The sequence below is a fragment of the Passer domesticus genome, chromosome 11 (assembly GCF_036417665.1).
Source record: "Passer domesticus isolate bPasDom1 chromosome 11, bPasDom1.hap1, whole genome shotgun sequence".
In the NCBI taxonomy this organism is placed as follows: domain Eukaryota; kingdom Metazoa; phylum Chordata; class Aves; order Passeriformes; family Passeridae; genus Passer; species Passer domesticus.
In genome coordinates, this window is record NC_087484.1 from 18,790,085 (window position 1) to 18,811,916 (window position 21,832).

At 44.8% G+C, this 21,832-nt stretch overlaps 1 protein-coding gene and 2 non-coding genes across 8 annotated transcripts; all 3 read right to left on the reverse strand.

Moving 5' to 3' along the window:
- Positions 1–77: 77 nt before the first annotated feature.
- ATG16L1 (autophagy related 16 like 1) lies at positions 78–20,837 on the reverse strand. Of its 6 annotated transcripts, none has more exons than XM_064386079.1 (19): positions 20,552–20,837; positions 19,463–19,556; positions 17,202–17,307; positions 15,711–15,784; positions 15,271–15,522; positions 14,347–14,412; positions 12,055–12,141; positions 11,236–11,292; positions 10,990–11,037; positions 10,188–10,290; positions 8,101–8,206; positions 7,919–7,989; positions 6,400–6,471; positions 4,347–4,467; positions 3,416–3,521; positions 2,857–3,006; positions 2,411–2,458; positions 1,957–2,058; positions 78–1,557 (listed from the first exon to the last, which is right to left on the reverse strand). In XM_064386079.1, the coding sequence occupies exons 1-19, from the start codon at positions 20,664–20,666 to the stop codon at positions 1,464–1,466; spliced, it is 1,872 nt and encodes a 623-aa protein (XP_064242149.1). In that variant the 5' UTR covers positions 20,667–20,837; the 3' UTR covers positions 78–1,463. The 6 variants fall into 6 exon arrangements, with proteins under 6 accessions (XP_064242149.1, XP_064242148.1, XP_064242151.1 ...); XM_064386078.1 differs by having other exon boundaries at positions 12,055–12,144; positions 20,552–20,836; XM_064386081.1 differs by lacking the exon at positions 10,990–11,037 and having other exon boundaries at positions 20,552–20,835.
- On the reverse strand, positions 7,331–7,593 carry LOC135279091 (small Cajal body-specific RNA 6). The gene has a single exon (XR_010346444.1). It is a non-coding gene; the product is annotated as a small Cajal body-specific RNA 6 (non-coding RNA).
- LOC135279092 (small Cajal body-specific RNA 6) lies at positions 9,709–9,978 on the reverse strand. The gene has a single exon (XR_010346445.1). It is a non-coding gene; the product is annotated as a small Cajal body-specific RNA 6 (non-coding RNA).
- Positions 20,838–21,832: the final 995 nt, after the last annotated feature.

Below are 21,832 nucleotides of genomic sequence, written 5' to 3' on the forward strand. Positions count from 1 at the left end.
TATTTCAGGTCACCCTCTGCACTCATTCCAAACCAGATCTCGCACACAGATGCACAAATAAATAAATCAGAGCAGTGTGGGGTTTTAAAAGCAGAACACAAGTTTATTTACAATCAAGTTCTTATGGGCAGCTGAATAAATAAAAACTTTGCCCCATGTACTCTAATTCCCCTCTGCAGAAAGTGTCTGAACGAAAGGCTGGGTTAGAGGGAGCCTGTCAGAGCAGCTCCCCCAACCCAGCCCTCCAAAGAACATACTTCCATAGTAAAACACTATCGGGAAAGAAGAAAATAAAGTGCAAATAAAAAGGCAATAAAACGCTGGTGGCTTGTCTTGAGGCCCAGATGATGTGGAAAGGTTTGGCTGGATACAGATATGCCAGGTAGCTCACACTCAGACACATCATGGTTTAGGGTGCCAGAACAGGGACAGAGCTCAGCCACCGCTCCGTACCACAGAGGGCTCCAGCGCAAACGGGAATATTGCACGTGTGCTCAACAACGGGGCAAGTGGCCTGGGATTGCCAGCACCAAAACAATGCATTTGGGATTTGATGCCACTGCTCCCCTGTGTACTGACAGCCGCCAGGACAGGACGGATGAACAGAAAAGGAACCAAACATCTGTATTCCAGGACTGAAGTCACAGGATTACTACATTCCTCATCACTGCAGCACAACTCCTAGAACAACCTCATCAAGCTTAGCTCTCTCCTCACACCCAGTAATCAAACTGCCTGTGGTATAAAAAGATTAAAAAACCTCCTATTTTGCGATGCCCAAGCTGTTGAAGGGCTTTTCAACACAAGGGTGCAGAAGTCCTGAAGAACAAACCGTTGCCTCAAGAACCGATACACAGAGTTCACAGGGCAGTGCTGGAGAGCCTGTGCCAGGATCAGAACAGATCTAAACTGAGTTGATGACAAAAGAAGAGCTGTCAGAGCCACAGGAGACTCTCTTTAAAAGCTGTTCCAACACTGCAAACTGCCTAGGATGTGTTTTAGGATCCTCTCACCCCATGCCTGAACTAGGCCACCAGAACAGAACACAGGAGACAGAACATGCTTTAAGTCAGCATACACAATGACTTCTTTCCAAAGTTTCCACCTCAGAAGTGCTGTAGATACATTTGTGTGACAGGATATTTGGCACAGCTGTCTGGTGAGGAATCCTGCTAGTATCTTCAGCTCCATGTGGTGCATAGATACTGCAAGTAAAGGCATGACTAAATAGCATTCTCCATCTACAACAGCTAATCCCATTCCGAGTCCCAGTACCACAGTGCAGTTATGGCCATGAGAAGTCTCTGACTCGGGCTCCTTTCGCCATTGCTTTAGAACTTCCCTCTGGAAAGCAAAGCCCATGTGCTTGGCAATATCCTGACTCTGAATGGATGTGGGCTCGGGTCTCCACGCTGTGCAGCCACGGACCAGCAGCACCACACACAGCTCTCACCCTCCGTCAGTCAAAACTCAGCCCACAGCACAGCCTTGTTTCCTTTGTCCACACTGACCACGTGGGCACCCGCTGGAGACCACGTGACTGCATTGATAGAAGAACTGGAAGGGAAGGCAAGAGTAAGTTTACAAAAGAGCTGAATTCCACAATAGCACTCAGCACTGGAATGAAATACTATAATATTATTACCAATAAAAAACCCCCCACTTTCTCACATCTCAAGAGACTTGGGTTTTTAATCACTCTGAGGGAGGTACTATTTCTTCAAAATATATGGAATGCACTTTATTAGAATCATATCTCAGTTTAACAAGGTAACAACAACAAATCTTATCTAATTCAATCTAGAGTATACAGCTATGAATCCACAAAGACTTTGCATATTAATAATTCTCACATGCCAATAAAAGTTGCAAAGCTGTACAACTCCAACTTTTGATAGCTCAGCAAGATCCCCAATCCAGATCCCCACCCTAAGCTGCATGTCCCACTTCCCTCACCTGTGATGCTTTGCAAGCGTCCTCTCCAATTTCCCAGTAAGCACATTCCAAATGTAGAGGGCCCCATCAGCTGAGCCAGCAGCCACATAGTTACCATCAGGGCTGTGAGATCAGACCAGGTGCAGGAGGCAAAGAACAATTTGCAAGTCAGCAATTTTCAGCACACATCATCATTCCACCCACAACTTCCTAAGCAAGCAACTTGGCATGAAATAGTCTTTAAGGAGTTATGTGTTATCACCTGCTCATACTAAGAGGTAAAACACTTTGAAATCAGAGCATGTCCAAGACACTGGATCAATAGATACACTCTGGCTTGACCAAGAGGTAACCTCGGACAAATTACAAACTCTGCCCCGTTTTTTTAGCTGTAACTGGGGACCACTGCAGTCAAGCATCAGGAATCACTCAGTTTAGCTGGGGAAAGGTTTATCTTGTTTATGTCTGACCTTACCTGAACACAACTCTCGTCCAGTCAGAGCCACACTTGAATCCCTGGGCACTGGAAAGTTAGAATCAGATAACTGTTAACTCATTTATGAGAAGAGATACTTACTAAAGACAATGCTAAGGATTTCTGCATGGTTCAGAATAAACTCCAGCATCCCTTTATCCCAATTCATGTTTCTCATACACCCTTCGCTCAATGGCACCTGAAGAAATTCTTTCCTTTAGAACACAGATTTCTAAGCCAAGCTACCTTCTTTAAAGAGAAACATGAGAAGATCCATTAGAGCAGATCTTTGCTGTATCTAGACATTTAGAGAACTCTGCCATGTAGAAAAGAAAAGTGAGGAGACTGCTGTCTTCACAGAGGTCCTGGAAACCACTCCAGCACGAAGCGTAACCCACAACACAAAGTCCTGAAATTCACAGTGCTCCTGTGAGGAATACACTGACCTGAACGTCTGCTTGACAGCACCGACCCGCAGGTCAATGATCTTGAGCAGATCATCACGGGAACAGGTCAGAAGCTCTGTGCGCTCCGGGTTCAGGTCCAGGGCTGTGATTCTCCCAAGCAACTCCAGTTCTTTTACTATGCTTTCAGTCCTAAAGACAGAAAAAGGAAAAAAACCAGTGCATCAAAACTTTGACTTGTCCCAGTGTGGAAAAGAAGAAAAAGAATTACTGGTTTATTCTTACATTTTGTTTCTTTCCCAAGCTAGATCCCACCCTGAGGATAGCATTTCCAGCAAACAGTTAAGACACTACTTTCCTCACAACCCCACCCTAGAACAGCAAGTACTGACCAATGAAAAATACTTCCCAAATAAATCCCAAACCTATAATACCAAACAACCTAAAAGGAGTAACAAAAGTCTCTTTAATGGCTTTTTGCCACTTTTATAACAGTCTTCCCAGCTACCAAGCTCAGGAATAAGAGTTCCCTACTTCAGATTAACTTGACAGCAGACCCATAACCACTACTACACCATAAGCTCTCCTAAATTAGTTTTACCTGATGTCCCAGAAACGAATTTTCTTATCAAAATGTCCACTCATTACACACTGCTCAGTACACACGATGTCATTGCAGCTAGATCCTGCAAACACTGTTTTTATACCTAAAAGGAAAAAGCAATGGTGACATGCTTAAATTCACATTGTCCAAACTGATGAAAACTGAGACAGAAAATAATCCCTAAACCCTCCCCCCGCCATACAGTGGCCACACAGAGCATTGCCCAAGGAGTGGCACAGGGCAAACAGTCTTAAAATAATCCTGATTAAGTCTTCAACCTTTCTGCTTTTCTCAATCTCCTTTGCTGGGACTTGAAAAGTTCCCATGACAGCTGCTTTACTTCCACTTCATATTTAGCCAGCTATAATTTGCTACTATTAAACAACATGAAGCTGTCTCCTTGACCTATGTTTGCAATTCAGGTATCAAGGTAACTTTGAATCTCAAATGCTCTCTCAGTGCAAGCAGGTTTAAGAGCCCCCAGCAGGAGAAAAACCAAGGAAATAAGGTGTTGCTCCCAAAGAAAAACCTGGATCCTAGCAATTCCTTCATCTGAGATGCTGAAATTTTTGGTATGTTTCCAAGAGACACTTCCATCCACCTCAGAGTTAAAAACCTGGCCTGGCTCCAAGTTTTTAGTGGAAGACTAAAATACCCATCCCCAGACTGGTAAACAAAGAACACTCCCAAAAACAGCTGCTCTCAGTGTAATAGCATTAACAGTGCTTCCTGCACACACAGGATTTCTTATTCCAGGTAACAGGCAGCAAGAATTCAGTAACTTAAAGAAAAACAGAAAATGGGATGACTGCTAGCTTTTGCTTTTTTTATACTGGCAAAAAGATCCAATAATTGATCTGACACCAGACTACCAGGAGCATTCAGAAGCACAAAACATGGATGAAAGGCAGGAGTCAGGCTTCCTTACAAACTTTGCTGCGGAGGTCCCAGAGCTTGAGGGTCCGGTCATGACTTCCCGAAACAATGCGCGCATTGTCCAGCAAGAACTTGGCTGACAGAACTTTACCACTGTGACCTGTCAGGGTGTGCTGGGGACAAAGATTGACATGGTCAAACGGAGTATTTCCACTTTCTCAAATTGTAATTTTAATGTCTCCTGCTTTGCTTGGCAGAAAAAAACATCTATTACAGGAAACAGAGATCACCACTGAGTAGGAGAGTTAATTATCAGAGTCCAGCCTGGAGCTGGGAAATACAGGTCACCTTTTGCTGCTGTTTCTGCAGTTACTCAGGAACCTGCCATCTCCCTCCTCAACACTCTGTACACCTACATTTCATGGACAGATAGCAACTGCAACACAGCCTTGCAGGACAAACCAAGGGGTTAACGCATGCTGAAAATGGAAATTGTGCCTTTCTGCTTTATATGGAGCTTCCCTCAAGGACACAACAGGATATGGAGTCTCAACTGTTATTACATCTTAAAGCCTGAAAGCTGAGCCAACCAGGGATTTCAGAAAAATTCCCTACAGCAGCTTCTTTAAGTGCACAGGGAGGCTCTCTGGGGCTGAGAACATGAACCACATTCACTTAAAGTTGCTCAATATTCACATACTAAATCACAAAACAGACAATGAATTATTAAAGTAAGAGTTATGACAAACAAGACAAATCTTTGTAGACAGTTCAGATTTTTTTTTAAAAACACTCAACACAATATCAAATTACACAAAGCAATGTGGGCTTGGGGAAACACAAAACAAAAGCCTCTAAGAATGGAAAGAAATAAGAGCTACGTTTGGGAAAAAACCCCAAACCTGACACACAAAACATGATCCCAAAAAGACCACCTTGCCTTGAGAGAGAAATACAAACTCCAGCAAGGAGAATCTGTCTTCCACTCTGCAGCTCTCTCCTGCCCTTGCTGCACAGACATCACATACAGGTGTTGCATTTAGGCAGGGAGTATGGCAGAGTTTACAGTGATTTCAGCTTTACTACCTCCTGCTTATGTGCAAGCCATGAAGAGTCCACAGTGCTCACACTTGAAACAGAGAGGACTACTTCATCTTGGAAACAATGGGGGCACTCCAAAGAATTACAGGAATATTATGTGAATGTTTGCAGGTGTAATTAACCTTTTGCAGTGAGTAATTTATGTCTGCTAAACTTGTATTCACTATGATTCACATCCAATAGTAGGTTTTGCAGCCAAGGAGAAGGTGCAAAAGAACTGATACTCTTCACTTTCCTGAAACTTGACAACTCCACACTGAAAACTACCCAATGAATTACAGTGCATCTGTTGGTTATAACCAACACTGAAATGTCAGAAGATTTGAACATCACAGTAGTATCTTACTAAAATAAAAAATTGAGAAAAAGTGTACACAGGAAATGACAATTTAAAAAGGCTCTTGGAAAGCTGTGAAACTTTTCTTTTGGTCTATCAAAGGATTATTTTCAAATCAGAGCCAACCGTAAGAGAAGAATATGAGTACAAAGCATTTGGGAGGAACCTTTCAAAAGACATTGAGGATGATGTCCAACATGTTGAGGCTTGCTGCCTTGGACAGCCAGGCAGAGGGCTCCTTTTCAAGAATGCTGCTACTGACTTAAAACAGAAATCTCTCTTTGTCTTCCACAAAGCCCTTTTCAGCAGTCTGTCCTTTGAGAGAGGCTGAAACATTGAGGTAGCTGCCCATAAATCATAATAAGCATTTAAAGTTCCCCAGAGGGGTACAAAAAAGTGTACACACACTTCATGTGGCAAGTTTTATATAGTGGGGGGTTGTATTGGGAGAATACAGAGTAACTGGAGCTTCCAGCAAGGCTGTGTGGAGATCAGCAGCGTATTTTAGGTCTTGCTGTGAAGATCTTCAAGAGATAACCTCTCAACAAAAAGAACTATTAAAAGTATCTGTAAATGCCCAACTTCCAAAATTGCCATGTCCCCATTAGACAAAACTGGGAATACAGGACAGGAAAAACCTTGCATTCCTTTGCCTTGCAAGACTCACCCGTAATCGATTGTCATCAACTGTCCAGATTCTGCTGGCAAAGTCATTTGAGGCTGCTAAGAGGTAAGAGCCCTGTAAACACAAAATTCATTTCAAATTCCTTCTGCTAGTCAATATTCAAACCAAATTAAAATATTTCCAATAAACCATTAAAACCATATTAGTGCTATTTTGTCAAAGGAAAAAAGGAATAAAACCAAAAACCACAGTAGCAAATGCCAGTATGGAAAGCTAATGCAACCCTTACCAAAGGGCTATGGCACCTGCTTCTCCCCAAAATGGAAGGGTTTGTGGAATCATGGCTATAGATTATAACAAGAATAATGTATACCAATTATAACAATAACCAGAGCAGAAAAAGGACATCCATCTTTCCCTTCTGCTGCAGTGAGAAATACCTAGTTTACCCTCATCTGTTGTGGAGTTGTTTTCCTCTTTTTTGTTTGGTTTTTTCTTTTTCAGAGGAAAAAAGCCCTGCATCATCTACCCCCACTGCTTAGAAAGGTCTCAGAGGGGAATTAGTCTGATTCTTGCCATTTTCGTTAAAATTCTAGCATTTTAAGCTAAGATCTCAAAAATTAAATCTGCCTGAGGAGAGAGAAATCTACTTGTTCATGGCTTTAGGCTTAGGGCTTCCACAAGTCACCCATGATGGAGAATAGACACCACAAATTTATGCTTGCACTCCTGTCCATCACAAAAGACTTTCCTGCACCCTTGTAGTCCTTTGGTATCTCATCCAGGCAATTCTCACAGCAAGTGTGTTCAAGCAACTTGCCAAACCTCAGGACTAGTTTCTCCTGCAGATTAACAGCACATCTCTAACGAGCTGGTCAGTGTCCAAAAGAAGGATCCTCTTGGGTGTGTATCATAATTTAGCACACAGAACCACCAAATGGCAGAAATCCTATCAGCTTTGTGCTATGGAAGAGGTCTCAGCAGAAAAGTCAGATCACATGTCCAGTTAGACCAATCCAAGACCCCAAACTCCTTCAAGCAGGACTGTTGGATGCTGATCTCAGTCATGTCTCCGCTGCTCCAGGTGAACACGACCTGAGCACATCTCACACTGTCAGCAAACACTCTGCCAGCCACAACATTGCTGTGCCATGGCTGGGGAGAAACTGCTGGGAGAAGAGGGCATGGAACTGCAAGTCTTGGGATAATCAGACCTTTTACTATTCATCACAGACCTCAGTAAAGCACTTATGGAAAAAAAAATTCACAGAAATAAAGCCTCAGTGTATTACTTGTGTGCTGTTATGCCAGCTTCAGTGGAATGCTAATTTCTTACTTTAAACAAAAATCCATAACAGCCAATGTCTGAGCTGCATATCACCATCTGAACTGTAAGGCAAGGATCAGAATTACAGACTGCATCTTATCAAATAAACGTCTTTTGTACCATTTCAGCTGCTTCCATGTTTTAACTCATTTCTCAGGTAACCTCAATTAGAATGGAAACAATAGTAGAGATTTATTCCCATCTATGAACAGTGGATATTGCACAGATACTCACAGCACTATCAAATTCTATGCTTGTAATCCCAGCGTTACTGCCAGAGAGGGAACCTTTGGGCTCACACCTGTCTGCACAGAGGAAGATGAACAAAAAACTTGAGCAATGGATTAGAGCACAAGTTGATACAAAGTGACCCATAATACGAGGGTTTTTTAGCATCCCAAAGCAAAAAGGTTTACCTCCCAAGACTTCCCAGAGTTTAACCCTCCGGTCCATGCCTCCTGTCGCCAGTAACCGGGAGCCAGGGCTGAACTGCACCGCGTTCACCTCACCATCATGTGCATCCTGAGGAGGGGAAGGAACAGAACAGCCACCCAGAAGGGAATTAGCACACACCCATAACCCACAGATCGGAAAGCTACAGAAATTAAAGGTTACACAGAATCACAGCTGTGCATCTTTCAGAGGAAATAAAGCCACAGACTGAAACTCTGCTGTGGCTGGTGGTGCATAGAGAGCAAAAGGGCTGATCCATATCTAAAGAAAAAACAAAGGCACATCAAAAAAAAACCAAAAACCAGCAGCAAGGACTCAGCAGAAATAACAAACTACCAAAAGCCTTATAATGCTTCCTAAGCTTAGGCTCTTAAGTCACACCAGAAAAAAAAAAAAAGTAATGGACAGAACAAAAAACAGTAACAGGTGACATGCTGTAGAAGGAAAGTAGCTTTTCATTACTCCATCTAGAGACAGCCACGGAACATGATCCAATCAGTTCATGCAACCATGGAACAATCAAGTCAGGCTTGAGTTAAGCAGGAAACAGGACAGCAGATGCACTGCATTCACTGGGTGTGTTGGTGGATCTGCAGTACAAGTGTGACAGCACCTGCTTGCAGAGGACTTGGGCTTAAGCTGTGCCTCCTCTCTGCAGATGCACTGACCCCCACAACACCCCTGCTTCTCACTGCTTAATGTTCTGAATTCTTGAACTTTTAAAACCTATGAGAATTTTAAGATTAATTCCTTTTTTACTCCTCTATTCACTTCACAGCTTTATACTACTTACCCACACTATTACCACCACTACCATAATTATTTTTAAAGTATTTTTGGTAACTGCTCTTTCTAAACCAGCTTTTCTGGAAACCTGTATTTTTATGGAACTTGTTGCTTGAATGTGGTCTGCCAGCTCACAATTAAGGCTAATCACACTTCAATCTGATCTTTCTGCAAATGCAGAGGAGCCATTCACAACAAAACTGGTGAAAGGCCTTGCCTAGAAGCTATGCCTGGGAATGATTCCTGAACTGAACACTTTTTCCACCTTCTACCTGCCTCTCCAAAGGTGAGCCCAGTCTGCTCCCTGCATCAAACCTCTGCCACAGAGCCCTTGCATTAATTCCTGGAATGCTCTGCCAGACCTAGACATTTCTTGACCCTCCACCTGGGCTCAAAACACTGGAGCTAAAGCCTAACACCTCCTCCTCTGATGGCCCCTATTCAAGCCAGCCCCAGCTGCCATTTCAGTCATGACCCTCTTCTCACCTGAGGTGACATTGCTACTCCCTCCATCCACAACTTCCACTACAGAATATGGTAACAGGGCAGGCAAGAATACACATGCTTCCCTGCTGCAGGGAGCCACACTGATACTCTGGATGAAGAAAACCAGTCATTTAATATCCATGAAAAATCCACATCCAGCTCTGGAGTGCCTAAGAAAGCTCCAGAGGCATACACATATTCAAACAAGCAGCTGCATTACAAGACAATTTCCTTTCAAGGACAAGACAATGCCCTGCACAGAAAGTTTGGCTTTGTGAGGCCAAAGAAGACATAAAGGAGGTCTCAGCTTGAAAACCTTTGATCATGCACAGCCAATGAGAACACCCCATCACCATGAGCTCCTCTTCACAAGGTTTGTTGGATTATATTTGGTGCCACAACTCCCTTTACTGTGGAGAACTGGTACTGAATTAATCCCAAACTGTCAGCAATCTCTTCTTCAATCACAGCTCTACTATGGCATGATAGAATAGGGACTGCTGGGAGCCAAAGGGTAATGGGGTGGAATTTCCCTGTGCCCTCAGAAAACTTCTTTGTCATCATCGACCTCAGTAAGACAGACATTGAGCACATTGGCTCTGAGCAACATGTGGGGTCAGAATTAAATGAAATGAATGCTTCTACCAAACAAAGAATTCCTTCCTGTTTGGCAGTGCTAACAGAAAGAGTCTCAGGATATCAGTTCCCACATAGGGGATTCACTTCCTCCAAAACCAGAACAAAGAATGGGAGAGCAGAGAATTCCTTCTGTACTCACAAAGACACAAATGGCAGTAGTGGGCACTCTCACTTCTTTACTGGCACCTGGATGTGGCTCTGCATTATCCTGGGGTGCAGGGAATGAGGACAGAGAACGCCTCCTGAGATGAAACAAAGCAAAAACATTTTAAAATGAGAAATGAACACTGTTTCCCTTGAATTCATCCTGATGTCTACCTGCCAATTAACTACTCTGTACAGAAATTTAAAAATGGGGGAAGGTGCTTTTAACATCTTTTTTTCATCCCATCTTTCAAAAGTTACATTTGTCATGTAACACTACATTCACTTGTGGATTTAGATATTTCACAGTTCTCCACGTAAGTTATTTGAACTGATTACTGACCTCATTTTGGAGCAGTGTTTTAATGTTTTCAGTAGGAAGAGAAACATGGGACTGGCTGCAGCTCCATTGTTATGTCTAGGAAGACTCAATACCACTTCAGCACTACATCCCAGGTAGCAAAATGCTCTGTTCCAAAGCTTGGCCTGCTCCATTTAAGCAAAGACATCCACCTACTGCAGAGCTTAGCTTAGAAGGACTGGCTCCATTCTGGATACAAAGCACAGAACCCAACAACTTATTTTAATGAACCCTACTAAAGGAGCAAAGTGCAGTGGAAAGTAAGAGCAAACTCCATGTATTCTTTCCACAAAGAGGGCCTCTGCCTCTCTCACTGTTGATGGTTTCTAACCAGAGTTATCAACTGCAGAATCTAATCAGCACAATGCAGCTGGGTTCCATGGTACTTCAATGGAATACAATCACATGCTGGACTAAGAGTGGATAATGTTTTCACCTGGCAGTATCAGAAGACTGATGTCCCAAAAGGGGAGACTCAGACAGACTGGAGGGAAAGGTCAGAGGTCAGCACACGGCAAGATGGAAGAAACAGGAAGTTGAGGAGAACAAAAAAGAAAAAAAAAGAAAGGCAGAAGCTAGAAGGAAGGCTGAAAATACTTGTTTGCATTCCCTGCATCACCAAGATTTTGGTGTACATTGAAACCAGTAAACAAAACAAGGAGGTGAAAGTGTTCTAACCTACCCAAAGATATTACTGATAGAGTCCAGAAGGCCTCCAGCTGGCTGGGAGAGTCGCTTACTGAAGGAGGGGAGGACAGGTTTAAACCTTGTGAATAGCTTCTCCACATAAAGATCAACACAAACACATTTCATAGCAACATGTCTCTGGAAAGACTCCCTCCCCTCAGACCCAGCCCAGAGACAGAGAACACCAAGGCAGGCATCAGTGCAAAAGTCATCAGCAACTACAACTCAGAACACATTTTGTGGATGAAGTTTCTGTCAATGTCCCTCAACCTCACCCTGTGAATTGCTGGGTTTAGACAGAACAGTGTGCCAAGTCTGAAATTTCAATCACATTAATCATGATCTCATGTAACTACCTCTTACTTTCCACTCACTGCTATTTTAGAGAAAGAACAAGATGCATGTAATCTAGGTGAAATTATTTTCAACATTTCAGATGAACCCAGCTATGTGCAAATAGCTATTGCTATTGTGATATCAATATTCACATTGATGTCTTGTAGAGCAATGGAGGCATAAAACAACAGGCATTGTAATAGCCACATTATTAACTATATAGTTCTTAAATATTTGTTTTAAAGATTAAACAATGATTTTTCAGGCACTAGGGTAATTTAGTTAAAATAGCTAAGGAAAACCAGCATATCTAAAGTATGGCAACAGAGAGTACAGCACATGAGTTTCCCACTGCTCTGGCAGAAGCACTAAACTGTGTTCCATCTAAAGGCTAAGTTACACTCCCAACATTGTTCCAGCTCTACTGTGCTCCTTGTTCTTCCTCAGTGACATGCTAAGGAATCTCCTGGTCACAAACCTGGACGTCCGGCTGACAGCTCGCACTGGAGAGGTTTCCTCAGCTGTGTCAGAGGTTTCATCCGCAAGCACTTCGATATCATCATCCCTGCTGGAGTGAGAGAAAACATCTCCTTTTCAATCAGCCACTGACAGCATCAACTGACAGGATGGCACTGTTCCAGGGCCTGTCAGTTCCATACCCAGCACACTCCAGGTTTATGGAGCTACAGCAACACACAGGGAGATCCAGATAACACACACTGATGCAACTGCCAGAGATGTAATTCAACACACAGTGTCTGAAAACAGATATAGACAGCAACTAAATTTCAGGTTTTTTCCTTCCAGCTGCCAATTCCACTTTACTGACAGCAGGACTGGATTTCCACATCCCCCTGTTTCTGTTCTCAGACCTCCTTTTCAGATTCTCTTTACTACAGTAATCCTATTTCAGCCTGCAGCACTAACTACACACAGCATTGTAACAACCACCACACCTGAGCAAGGCTTTGCTACAGAGTGAATATTTGCCTGAGCAGTTACAGAACAACAAAAACATGAGTTACTGCAACACCAAGTAGAGGTGATACCAGCACCTTTTTTGCTGTTTCAAAACAAGCAGGTGTTAAAGAAAGCACAAGAGGCTAACTGAATTTTCCTGCTTCACCTACACCAAAAACACCCTGATACTTTCTACACTGTTGTACTTCAGGTACAGCACCATTAAGTGTGAGAGCTGTTTTTGCTCACTCCATTAAAGTGTTGGTAGTCACAAGTGTGACAATAAATTAATCCAGCTAAATTACTCATCTATTGCTGAAGATTTCCCCCATTAGTCACCATGGGCCCTGACAGCCTAGTATTTTTTCCTTCAATTATGATTTTTCCTCCGCTGCTGATTTTGCAGGACAAAACACACTTTAAAATGTGTGGATCCACACTATTTTAAAACACACTTTACTAATGCCATTTGACTGAAGAGAAGTTTAAATTCAGCATTTAAATAACCAGTTTATGCCATCAGATAACACTCAGCTGCAAAAGCATTTAAAAGGATGAAACCAAATAATCTCTCATTTCAAAATATAGCTGCACTTTCAATTCTAGGATTTTGGAGGAGAGTATATATGAAAAGACTATAGAAAATATATTCACTGATTGAATGTATCAGGCTGGTGTTTCAAGAAAATACTATCAAGTTCTGCCAATATTCATTTTTAAAAATCTGAAGTTTCTACTATTAAAACTACGTGTAGCAAAAGAACTTTCCAAGTTAACAATGTATTTTTAAGTAAATATAAACACCAGGGCATACCCCTTGAAATGGTGCAGTTTTTCCCTTCAGTAAGCAGCACATTTACACGACACAAACACTCTCAAACTATAAAATCATCCAGAAGAAATCAAAGCCATCTCTGAAGCAGAGTTTGAGTAGTATACAGAAGCAATTATGCTATAGAGTGTCTCATGCTCCCTTTCCACATGCCCTTCCTCCCTCTCCCAGCCTTTCTCACAGCCCCGCTTCCAGAGGGATGCACTGCTCCTGTCCTTTGCAAGGGCTTGCAGCACAGCACTTAATGTGACACTGTGAGGTGAACATAGAGAAAAGATCTCCAGAAAAAGCCTGCAGGCTGCTCTGGCACCACTCAGCAGGGCCCAGGAAGATCAGATGCAGCTGTTCTGGACTGGGCAAACACAAACACCCTGGCCAGCCCAGCTCAGAGCACCCGCAGCTCCCACTGGCCCCTTCAGCCCCCTGATCCCACAGCACCCAGAGCCAAACACAGCAGGGCAAGAACAAGGCACGAGAGGGATTTCTCTTCATCTCACCAGGTAAAGTACTCCACTGTTTCTCCCTTGGACAATAAATCCCTGCCAGTATGGAAGCCATGTATTTTCACCCAGGTTAATTCACTCAGTGCCTGTTCCTACAGGAAACCCTTGAGCATGTTTGTAGTCTAATATTTTAAAATCCAGGCATCTCTAGAGTAATTATTTCACTGTTTCATGAAAAACTGCCTTAAAGACCAAAGGCACATATCTCAGCATAAAAACTTTTTTGTAACAACATCTATTGACCACATGAGCCACTCCTGGGACTTTCAGTCCATGCATCTATTTTCAGCCCTAAAAGAGCTCCTTCTGTAAATTCAGGTAGGGAGAGTTACTGCACATTTCTGACTTCACACGAGAAGTGCAAACACTCCTCCACATCACCCAATTTAGGGGTAACAAAGATACCATTTACCATGCTTCTGCATAAATCTGAGGCATAAACTGATGAAAGAGACTATAAATCAAGACTGCTTACGGTTCAACAGGCAAGGGCTCTTTGGCAGCTTCTGCCAGCTCCTTCTGCAGCCTGGCCTGGCGTCTCCTAAGAAAGAGAACCCAAGGTTATTAAAAAACAAAAACAACAACATTTCCCTAATCCCATTCCAAAGGCTACCCTGCACAGTTTTGATGGGCCTCATAAGATTAAAAAATAAATAAATAAATCAGTCCCCTGCTCTAATTTTATCCTGCTTTTCAAGATACTCTGAGCAGAAGAGGCAGCTTTCTTACTGTGAGTAGCAAAGGACAAGATCACTCAAGTGAGGCAATGAGGCGAAGTGAACCTATAGCCCTTTATGATGCCTATGAATGCAAGAACTTGCCAAAACAATGGTTATGTTAGTGAAGCTAATACAAAACTGCCAGCTACTGTGAGACTTGTAATATAGGTCAGTCTCCAGGTATCATTAGCTGGCAAGTAAGCTGCAACAATTCAGAAGAAAAAGCATTTTGTAAGGAAAAATAGCCATACAAATTACTTTTGCAGTAAGTTTTACATAGCTCAGTCTCATGGCAAATGCCCATTCTAGAGGAATGCAAAAAACACTGGAGTTAGTCAAGTCAAAAAAGGATAAAACTAGGAGCAGTATAAGATGCAATATGAACAAGAGAAGTCCAAATCTAATACTAGCAAAACCTCACAGTTTCCATCTGTTTTATGATCTTCAGCACACAGTTAAATGTTGCTGAAGAAACAAAAGAACACATTTTATTAATTTAAAAGACTGGAATGTTTTCACGAAGTGTCAGTCTGTGCTGGCTGGAAAAAGAAAGTTCTGGCCTCTCACTGTGTTGTGCAAGAATACAGATCTCAAGAGGTCAAAACTAAATCTGGTTTTATCCTATGCACTCATAACTGAAAAACAAATCAGTTTTATCCAGCACAGGTCATGGATCTCACCTTGAATCCTTTTCATTTTCTGCATTCAAGCGATTGGCTTCTTGTGCTTTCTCTGCCATCCAACGTGAGACCAGCTCCTGGTTGTCCTCAGTAGTTTTCCTTAGTTTCTCCTCCAGGGCATTGAAGGTGATCTGGAGAGCATCATATTCATCTTTCAGTGTCTGATTAGCTCGCTCAAGATCTTGCAGTTTGCTACGCAATTCCTGGCACTCTGTTTCCAGTTCAGAAATCTTTTGCAAATACTCTGCAATCCTGGAATGGTAACAAAACATACAAAACCATGAGGACCTCCTTTGGGACATGTGCCATCTTCCTTGTGCTGTTTGCACAATGCCTCACAAAGGCATTTTAGCCCTGGGCTAAGACTCCTACAGAATATTATAACTCCAATAAAGAACTCCATCAGAAGTCTGATCACAGACAAAACACTCCTTACTCACTTGGCTTCATTCATCTGCATCTCTTTGTCCTTCTGCTGCATTTGGTTGTTCAAATCAATTACAGACTGGGCCAGCTGGGGAGAAGAGAAAATTTCATTACAAACTGCAGGGATGTCAGTGGATAACATCTTGAGCAGCCTCCAGTGCAAGCACAGACTAATCTAGCATTAAAAGCATGGATCACAGTTTCAGGTCTTTTTTACCCCAGCTTTCTATGCATATCTGCTACACAGGTCATTAAATCAGAGAATCCACTTTCAAAAATAAATTGTCAAGAAGCTGCTGTCCTTTGATGTCTCACTCTCTTCCCTCAAAAAGTTTCATTAACAGTCAGATCAAACAGAATGTATATTAGGAAGAAATCTTAGTAGTGGAAAAATAATGCAGAAATTAAAAATTGTGAATTAAGTAAACAAATGAGTACTAACAATCAAGAAACAAATCATTCTGTTATGGCCAGGACAGCCACAACATTCAGAAGACACAGCTGTCACTGTGAACACAGGTGCCACCAAGAGTTCTCTCACAATGGAAGCTGCTGGTGGAGTGCCTGCAGAGCACAGGAACAGAGAGGCAGAGGCCAATGCTGCCAAGCTGCAGCTGCCAGCTCATACCTTACCCAGCAGCACAGCCTCAGCTGCCCAGGAAGAAGGAAGACTGACTTCTGGGAAGAGTGCCTGCCTGTGTAAGTGGTTTTAGGACACCAGGCTGGAAGCAAAGAAACTATTCTGAGAACCCTAACCACTTGGTGCACACCTCCTATAGAAAACAATCTCCTCTTTGGAAAGCTCAGAATTGCTGACACTGGAGCTTCTCCACACCTCCGGTGGGCTGTGATCAAAGGACAGCATTTTCCAGGCCATTCACACCTTTTCCCTATGAAAGTGTGCAGTCCCATTCAGCTTTCAGACCCATTCAGTCCACTGCTGTGCTTTTAAAAAGCCCCAAAACACAAACCCAAGATGCCTGGCTTTTCCTCTCCTCCAGAGAGGAAAATAATCTGTAATAATTGTCATCTTTACAGAACTCCTGGGCCCTGACCCAGCACTCCCTTTCCAGCCTAGCACCGTGGCTCTTTCAGTCCTGGCTGGTGCTTGTTTACTTGGCTGGTGCTGCAAAGTGACACCAGTGAAACCACACACAGCCCCTGTGCCCCACTCACTCTAAGTCTTTCCAAGTTACTAGTGGTCATATACAGCTCTGTGGCCCAGATCAGTTCCTTCCTCCTCTAATACAACTAAGAACCTATTAATGAAGCAGAAAATTCAGCACTTAATAATCATTCCATGCTGACAATGTAAACTCTCATCTCCTGATGACAGTATTACAGACCAGCCTACGTCTGGTTGGTTTTAATCATCAAAAATTGGGGAAGCTTAAAAAGGCTGTAAATTAAAGGAGGAAAAAATGATGATTAATGAGCCTGGTAAAACCATGGTCAGGCTCCCAAAAGGTCTCGTGTGGACCACAGAGAATGTAAGACTTTCCAACCTCGCCACGTTTCTTGTGCAGCTCAGTCAGCTCCTCTTGGTGCTTTATCTTCAGCTGGGCCAGCTCCTGCAGCTGAGCGTCGTTCCATGCGCTGTCATGTCCTGGGCTGCAATTGGACATAGAAAAAGACATGTCCCAAACTGGAATCCAGTTATTTCTGTGCCTTTGCCAGGGTCCAGACATTGCCTCCCTTGGAAGCTCTGTACACCAGGGACACAGGTGATTCCTAACAAACCAAACCACACAGTACTGGAAAATCACATCTCCTGAGCACTAGATTCACTTTTTGTGCATTTCTAAACCTGTATTCAAACTCCAAGGGAAGATAACTAGGCTTTGTTTAAATCTGCCTGAAGATGACTGAGTCTTAGAAGTACACTCTCTAAATTCTGGAAAAAATACAAATATTTTACCACCCTGATTTGTTCTGGAGAGAGCTGGCAGACTTTGAAGATGCAAGATGTCTGGACAGGGTACAGAACCAAAAGTCAGGAAATGAAGGGAGCATTTCCAGGCCCTTGGGTTTACAGTCTCAGGTGTGACAAGCCACTCCTCCATTGGCCTGACTATACTCTTTTTGTGTAAAAGTTTTGAAGTGGTTACTAACTGTGTTTTTCAACACTATTCCTGTGAGATAATCTTGAATTTTTACACATCAGAACATTTCTATCACTGCCCCAAACAACTACAGAATGTAACATTTATCACTCATGTCTCTGAAAGCACAGAGACAGGAACAGAGAAAACCAAGCTTTTTTAAAAGCAGATACACACTCAGAGTCTGAGCACATTATCAGCTATATTTTGAATTACAGCTTCTTAAAAAAGTCATAATTTCAACTTCAACACTGTTATATCAGACAAACAGAACAAGGTAATTGCATCCCTTTCTGCAGTCATTTTGTGCTGTAACAGTCCAGGGAGAAACAGATAATCCACCCAAATGTCTCACAGTCATATCAGTAACCTAATGCTCTTCTAAAACAACAACCAACCAACCCCTCACTGAACTAATGCTGCACTAACTGCATTTCCAAAAAAGGTGTGCAAACAGACAAGAAGCCAAGCCCTGTGGTAATACCCAACACATCCTATAGCTCCAGCCACACATACCCCTACAGCCAGCACTACACACTACTGCTTGGCTTGAAGGAAGCAAAAACACTTTTCTTCAGCTATCTAAGATAGAAAAGTAATTCTGTTTCAAAAAGCTGTGGTGTACTGAGCACAGTGTCAGAGTTCAGCTGAGTATTTGCTTTCAGATGCTGCTTCTGTGTCTTTCTTCTCATCCACATTAAGTCCAGCCTCATCTCTTGGGCATGGCATGCAGCCAGAACACAATTCCCATAAACTGAAATGGTTCAAGACAGCTGCAGCCATCAGAAAGCTTTTGAGAACTTTCACATGGGTGTTAACTCCAGCCTGCTGGAGCTCTGCCTGTAATTCCTGTAAGCCCAGCAGTTCTTCCTTCTCTGCTGTACTGATTTGTTTTGTGTCCCAGTGGGACATGCTCATACAGTTCTCTGCTGTAGAGGGGTTCTGGTTTCAGGACAACACCAAAAAGAGCCTCAACAGAGGCAGCAATTCTTACAGAAGCAGGAATTCTGTGCTCCTTGGCCCTGCCTTCTCTTCAGGTACACCGAGGGCAGAGCTGGCCAGCCCTCACTGGGGAACAGACAGGCTGTCCAAGGGACACTTCTGGCACACAGCCAGCAGCACAAGCCCTGCCTTCAGCACAGCTGCTACTCCCAGGCTAGGGAGGAAGCTTCCCAAGAAATCCTACTAAAAAGCAGGCACAAAACACCTCCCTTTTGGCATCTGGTGCTTACTTGGGACTGACACTTTGCAATCATGGTTTATTTCTTTCATGTGATGACACAGATTGAAAGAAACTAAGCCATGAAAGCATCCCGTACTCAACACGAAGAGCAGAAAAACACTGTAAGAGTTACAGGGCAAACACACCAGGAGCAGCAGCAGCTCATTGTGGTCCACCTCTGTTCCATGAGTTTGTGATAAATCAGCTTCCTTCCCAAACCTGGCCAGACCGTTCTGTGCTGCATTTTCTAAACATACTTTAGAATGTAACTTTATCTCAGGCTTAGACACAGCTGTAAGTTGTATTTAGTCCAACAGAATTTCAGTTTGTTGTGCCAAGTGACTGCAGGGATCCGGGAGCTGTTTGTGTGAGGCAGCAAACAGTGGTTTAGGTTACAAGGTGTACAACAAGCAGCTGCTGACAAAAAAGGAGTGTTACATACCTGATCTCATGTCTGCTCTGCATGTCATATTTTTCTGCTTGAAGTTTATCAGCCAGCACTGCATGAAGGTCTGACTTCTCCAGCAGCTTGTTATCTGCAGGAGCAAAAAGTGCACTTAAGACAACCAGAAAGCAAATCCAGATTCCCATCTCCTCCTGCCTAGATCCCTGGCTGTGATCTAGTCCCTTTAATGAGTCTGACACAGCCAAGTGCTATGTGAACCTCCACCACATCACTGTTCTCTCTCCTCTTTGATCCTAACAGGTTCAGGCACCATCCACCCCCCACCCCAGGAGCTCCTCATTAATCCAGATGCTGTGTGGGACTGGCCTTAGGAAAGCTTAACAGAGAAAGAGAGAGCAACTTCTCAGGTGCATGGCTATCTGCTGAAACAGAGCAAGTTCAAAGTTCAGACTCCCTACAGCTCCTCCAAGCACAGCAACCAGGAGAACAGGCCTGGCAGAGCCCAAACCCAGCTCTGCCGTTGGTGTGTCCCTCTGTGTGTGGGACCCCGCTGCCACCCTGGCACAGCTGGGGCAGGAGAGCCCTGAACAGAGAGTGCTGGCCCCTGGGTAGCTCCAAATTTCACAACAGACCATGAGCAGGGTCAATAGCACCATTGTTCTCGGTTCCACAAGGGCGGGAATTGTGCAGACAATTCAGACATTCAGTCACTGTCCAGAGCACACAGCGCTTCAGCCTCTCAGAGAACTGAAACAACGACACAGTCTCCTCGATAAAGCAAAAAAATCCCAGCTTTCTGTTATTACAGACGTGTCCCAAACAGTCCCGAGGAAACGGCTCGGCCGAGGCCCGGGACCCTGAGCCACCGCGGCTTTCCCATTTTTGAAGAACAGAAGAAATCCCAGAATGATTCGGGCCGGAAAGGAGCACAGCGGGTCCCCAGGTCCCACCTCCCTGCTCAAGCAGGGTCACCCCAGAGCACAGGGCACCGGACAGAATCCAGCTCTGGAAAACCTAGAGAGGGAGACTCCACACCCTCCCCTCAGAGCCGGGTCTCCCTGCACACACTGACAGGCAGCGGTGAGGGAGAACAGAAGCGCTACTCGGCCGCCGTGCCCCGCTTACACTGGGCGATGATCTCCTCGAAAGCCTGGCGCTGCAGCCGGTCCCGCCGCCGCAGCTCCTCCGCGATGTGCCGCTTCCAGGGGGGGAACCCGGCGGCGCGCAGCCCCGCCGCCATCTCGGCGGCAGGCCGGGGGGAGCAGGCCGGGGCGGGCGGAGCGGGCGGCGCTGGGGGCAGAGAGGCGGCGGGAGGCGGCGGAGCCCCCTCAGAGCCAGGCCCGGGCCCGCGGCCGCGCCCCCACACCCGCCATGGCGCCGCGCTACGTCAGGGGCCCTCGCGTCCGTGCGGCGCGCCGCGACCGCGACAGAGGCTGCCCCGCCGCTGCCTGACGCCGTCCGCCCGCCGCCGGCGCCAACAAACCCAGCACCGGTGTCCGCAGGCCGGAAAGCGCCGCACGAGATCGCGCTGCAAACGCGGAGGCGGGGTCCGCCTCATGCGGGAGAACAGGCACTTTCTGAGCAGAGGAGGTCCCGCGCCGCGCCATTTTGTGCCCCCGTGCAGGCGCCATCTTGAGAGTGGCCCTGCTGCCACGTTGAGCATGGACCTGTCGCCATCTTGAGAGTGTCCTCGCCGCCATCTTGAGAGCGGCTTCACCGCCATCTTGGTCACTGCTGTGCCGCCATTTTGAGAGTGGCCAGCCCGCCATGTTGCGGCTCCGACCGCCCCGCAGCGCGCATGCGCACAGGCTGCCCGCTGTGGGGGCCGATGGCCGCGTCCAGCAGGGCCGTCCCCGAGTGCGGGCACGGGAGTGTGTCTAGAGGACTGGAATGTCCCCTGTGGGGACAGTCCACGCCTTTCTGGACAGTCTGTTCAGCGCTGGGGCACTGCCCGGGGAATAAGTTCTGGCTCCTGTGCAGGGGGAGCTTCTTGGGATCAGTCCCTGCCCGTTCCCCTGATGCCGTTGCGGGGCCCCCAGGGCAGCCTGGGCTCTGCTCGGAGCCCTCCCTGTGGACAGGGACAGACAGGGATGGGGGCTTGAGCCTCTTGAGGCTGAACAGCCCTGCCTCAGCCTTCAGGGAGGGTGGTGGTGAAATGAAATGGAGCATTTTTTAGGAAAAACTGCCTAATTTGGAACACAGTAGAAGCTGCTATGCAACCCTCCCCGCACTCCCACCTTCTGGCCAGCCTCGTGAACCACATGTTCTCTGGCAAATGTAAAAATCCGTAACAACTCACTCCATTGCTCTACTTTCAACTGCTTAATGAGAGGAAAGATGTGTGCTTATGTCTTTACAAACAATTCAATGGCTGAAGGAATGGGTATTAATGTCTTTGGAATAGGT

Excerpts from the sequence above, each read along its gene's own strand:
- ATG16L1 (XM_064386078.1), bottom strand. The coding sequence starts at position 20,666 with ATGGCGGCGGGGCTGCGCGCCGCCGGGTTCCCCCCCTGGAAGCGGCAC. Across the intron at positions 19,557-20,551 it reads CGAGGAGATCATCGCCCAGT|ATAACAAGCTGCTGGAGAAG; the intron begins GTAAGCGGGGCA and ends TTGCTCCTGCAG. Across the intron at positions 8,207-10,187 it reads CTACTGCCATTTGTGTCTTT|GATGCACATGATGGTGAGGT; the intron begins GTGAGTACAGAA and ends TCCCCTCCTCAG.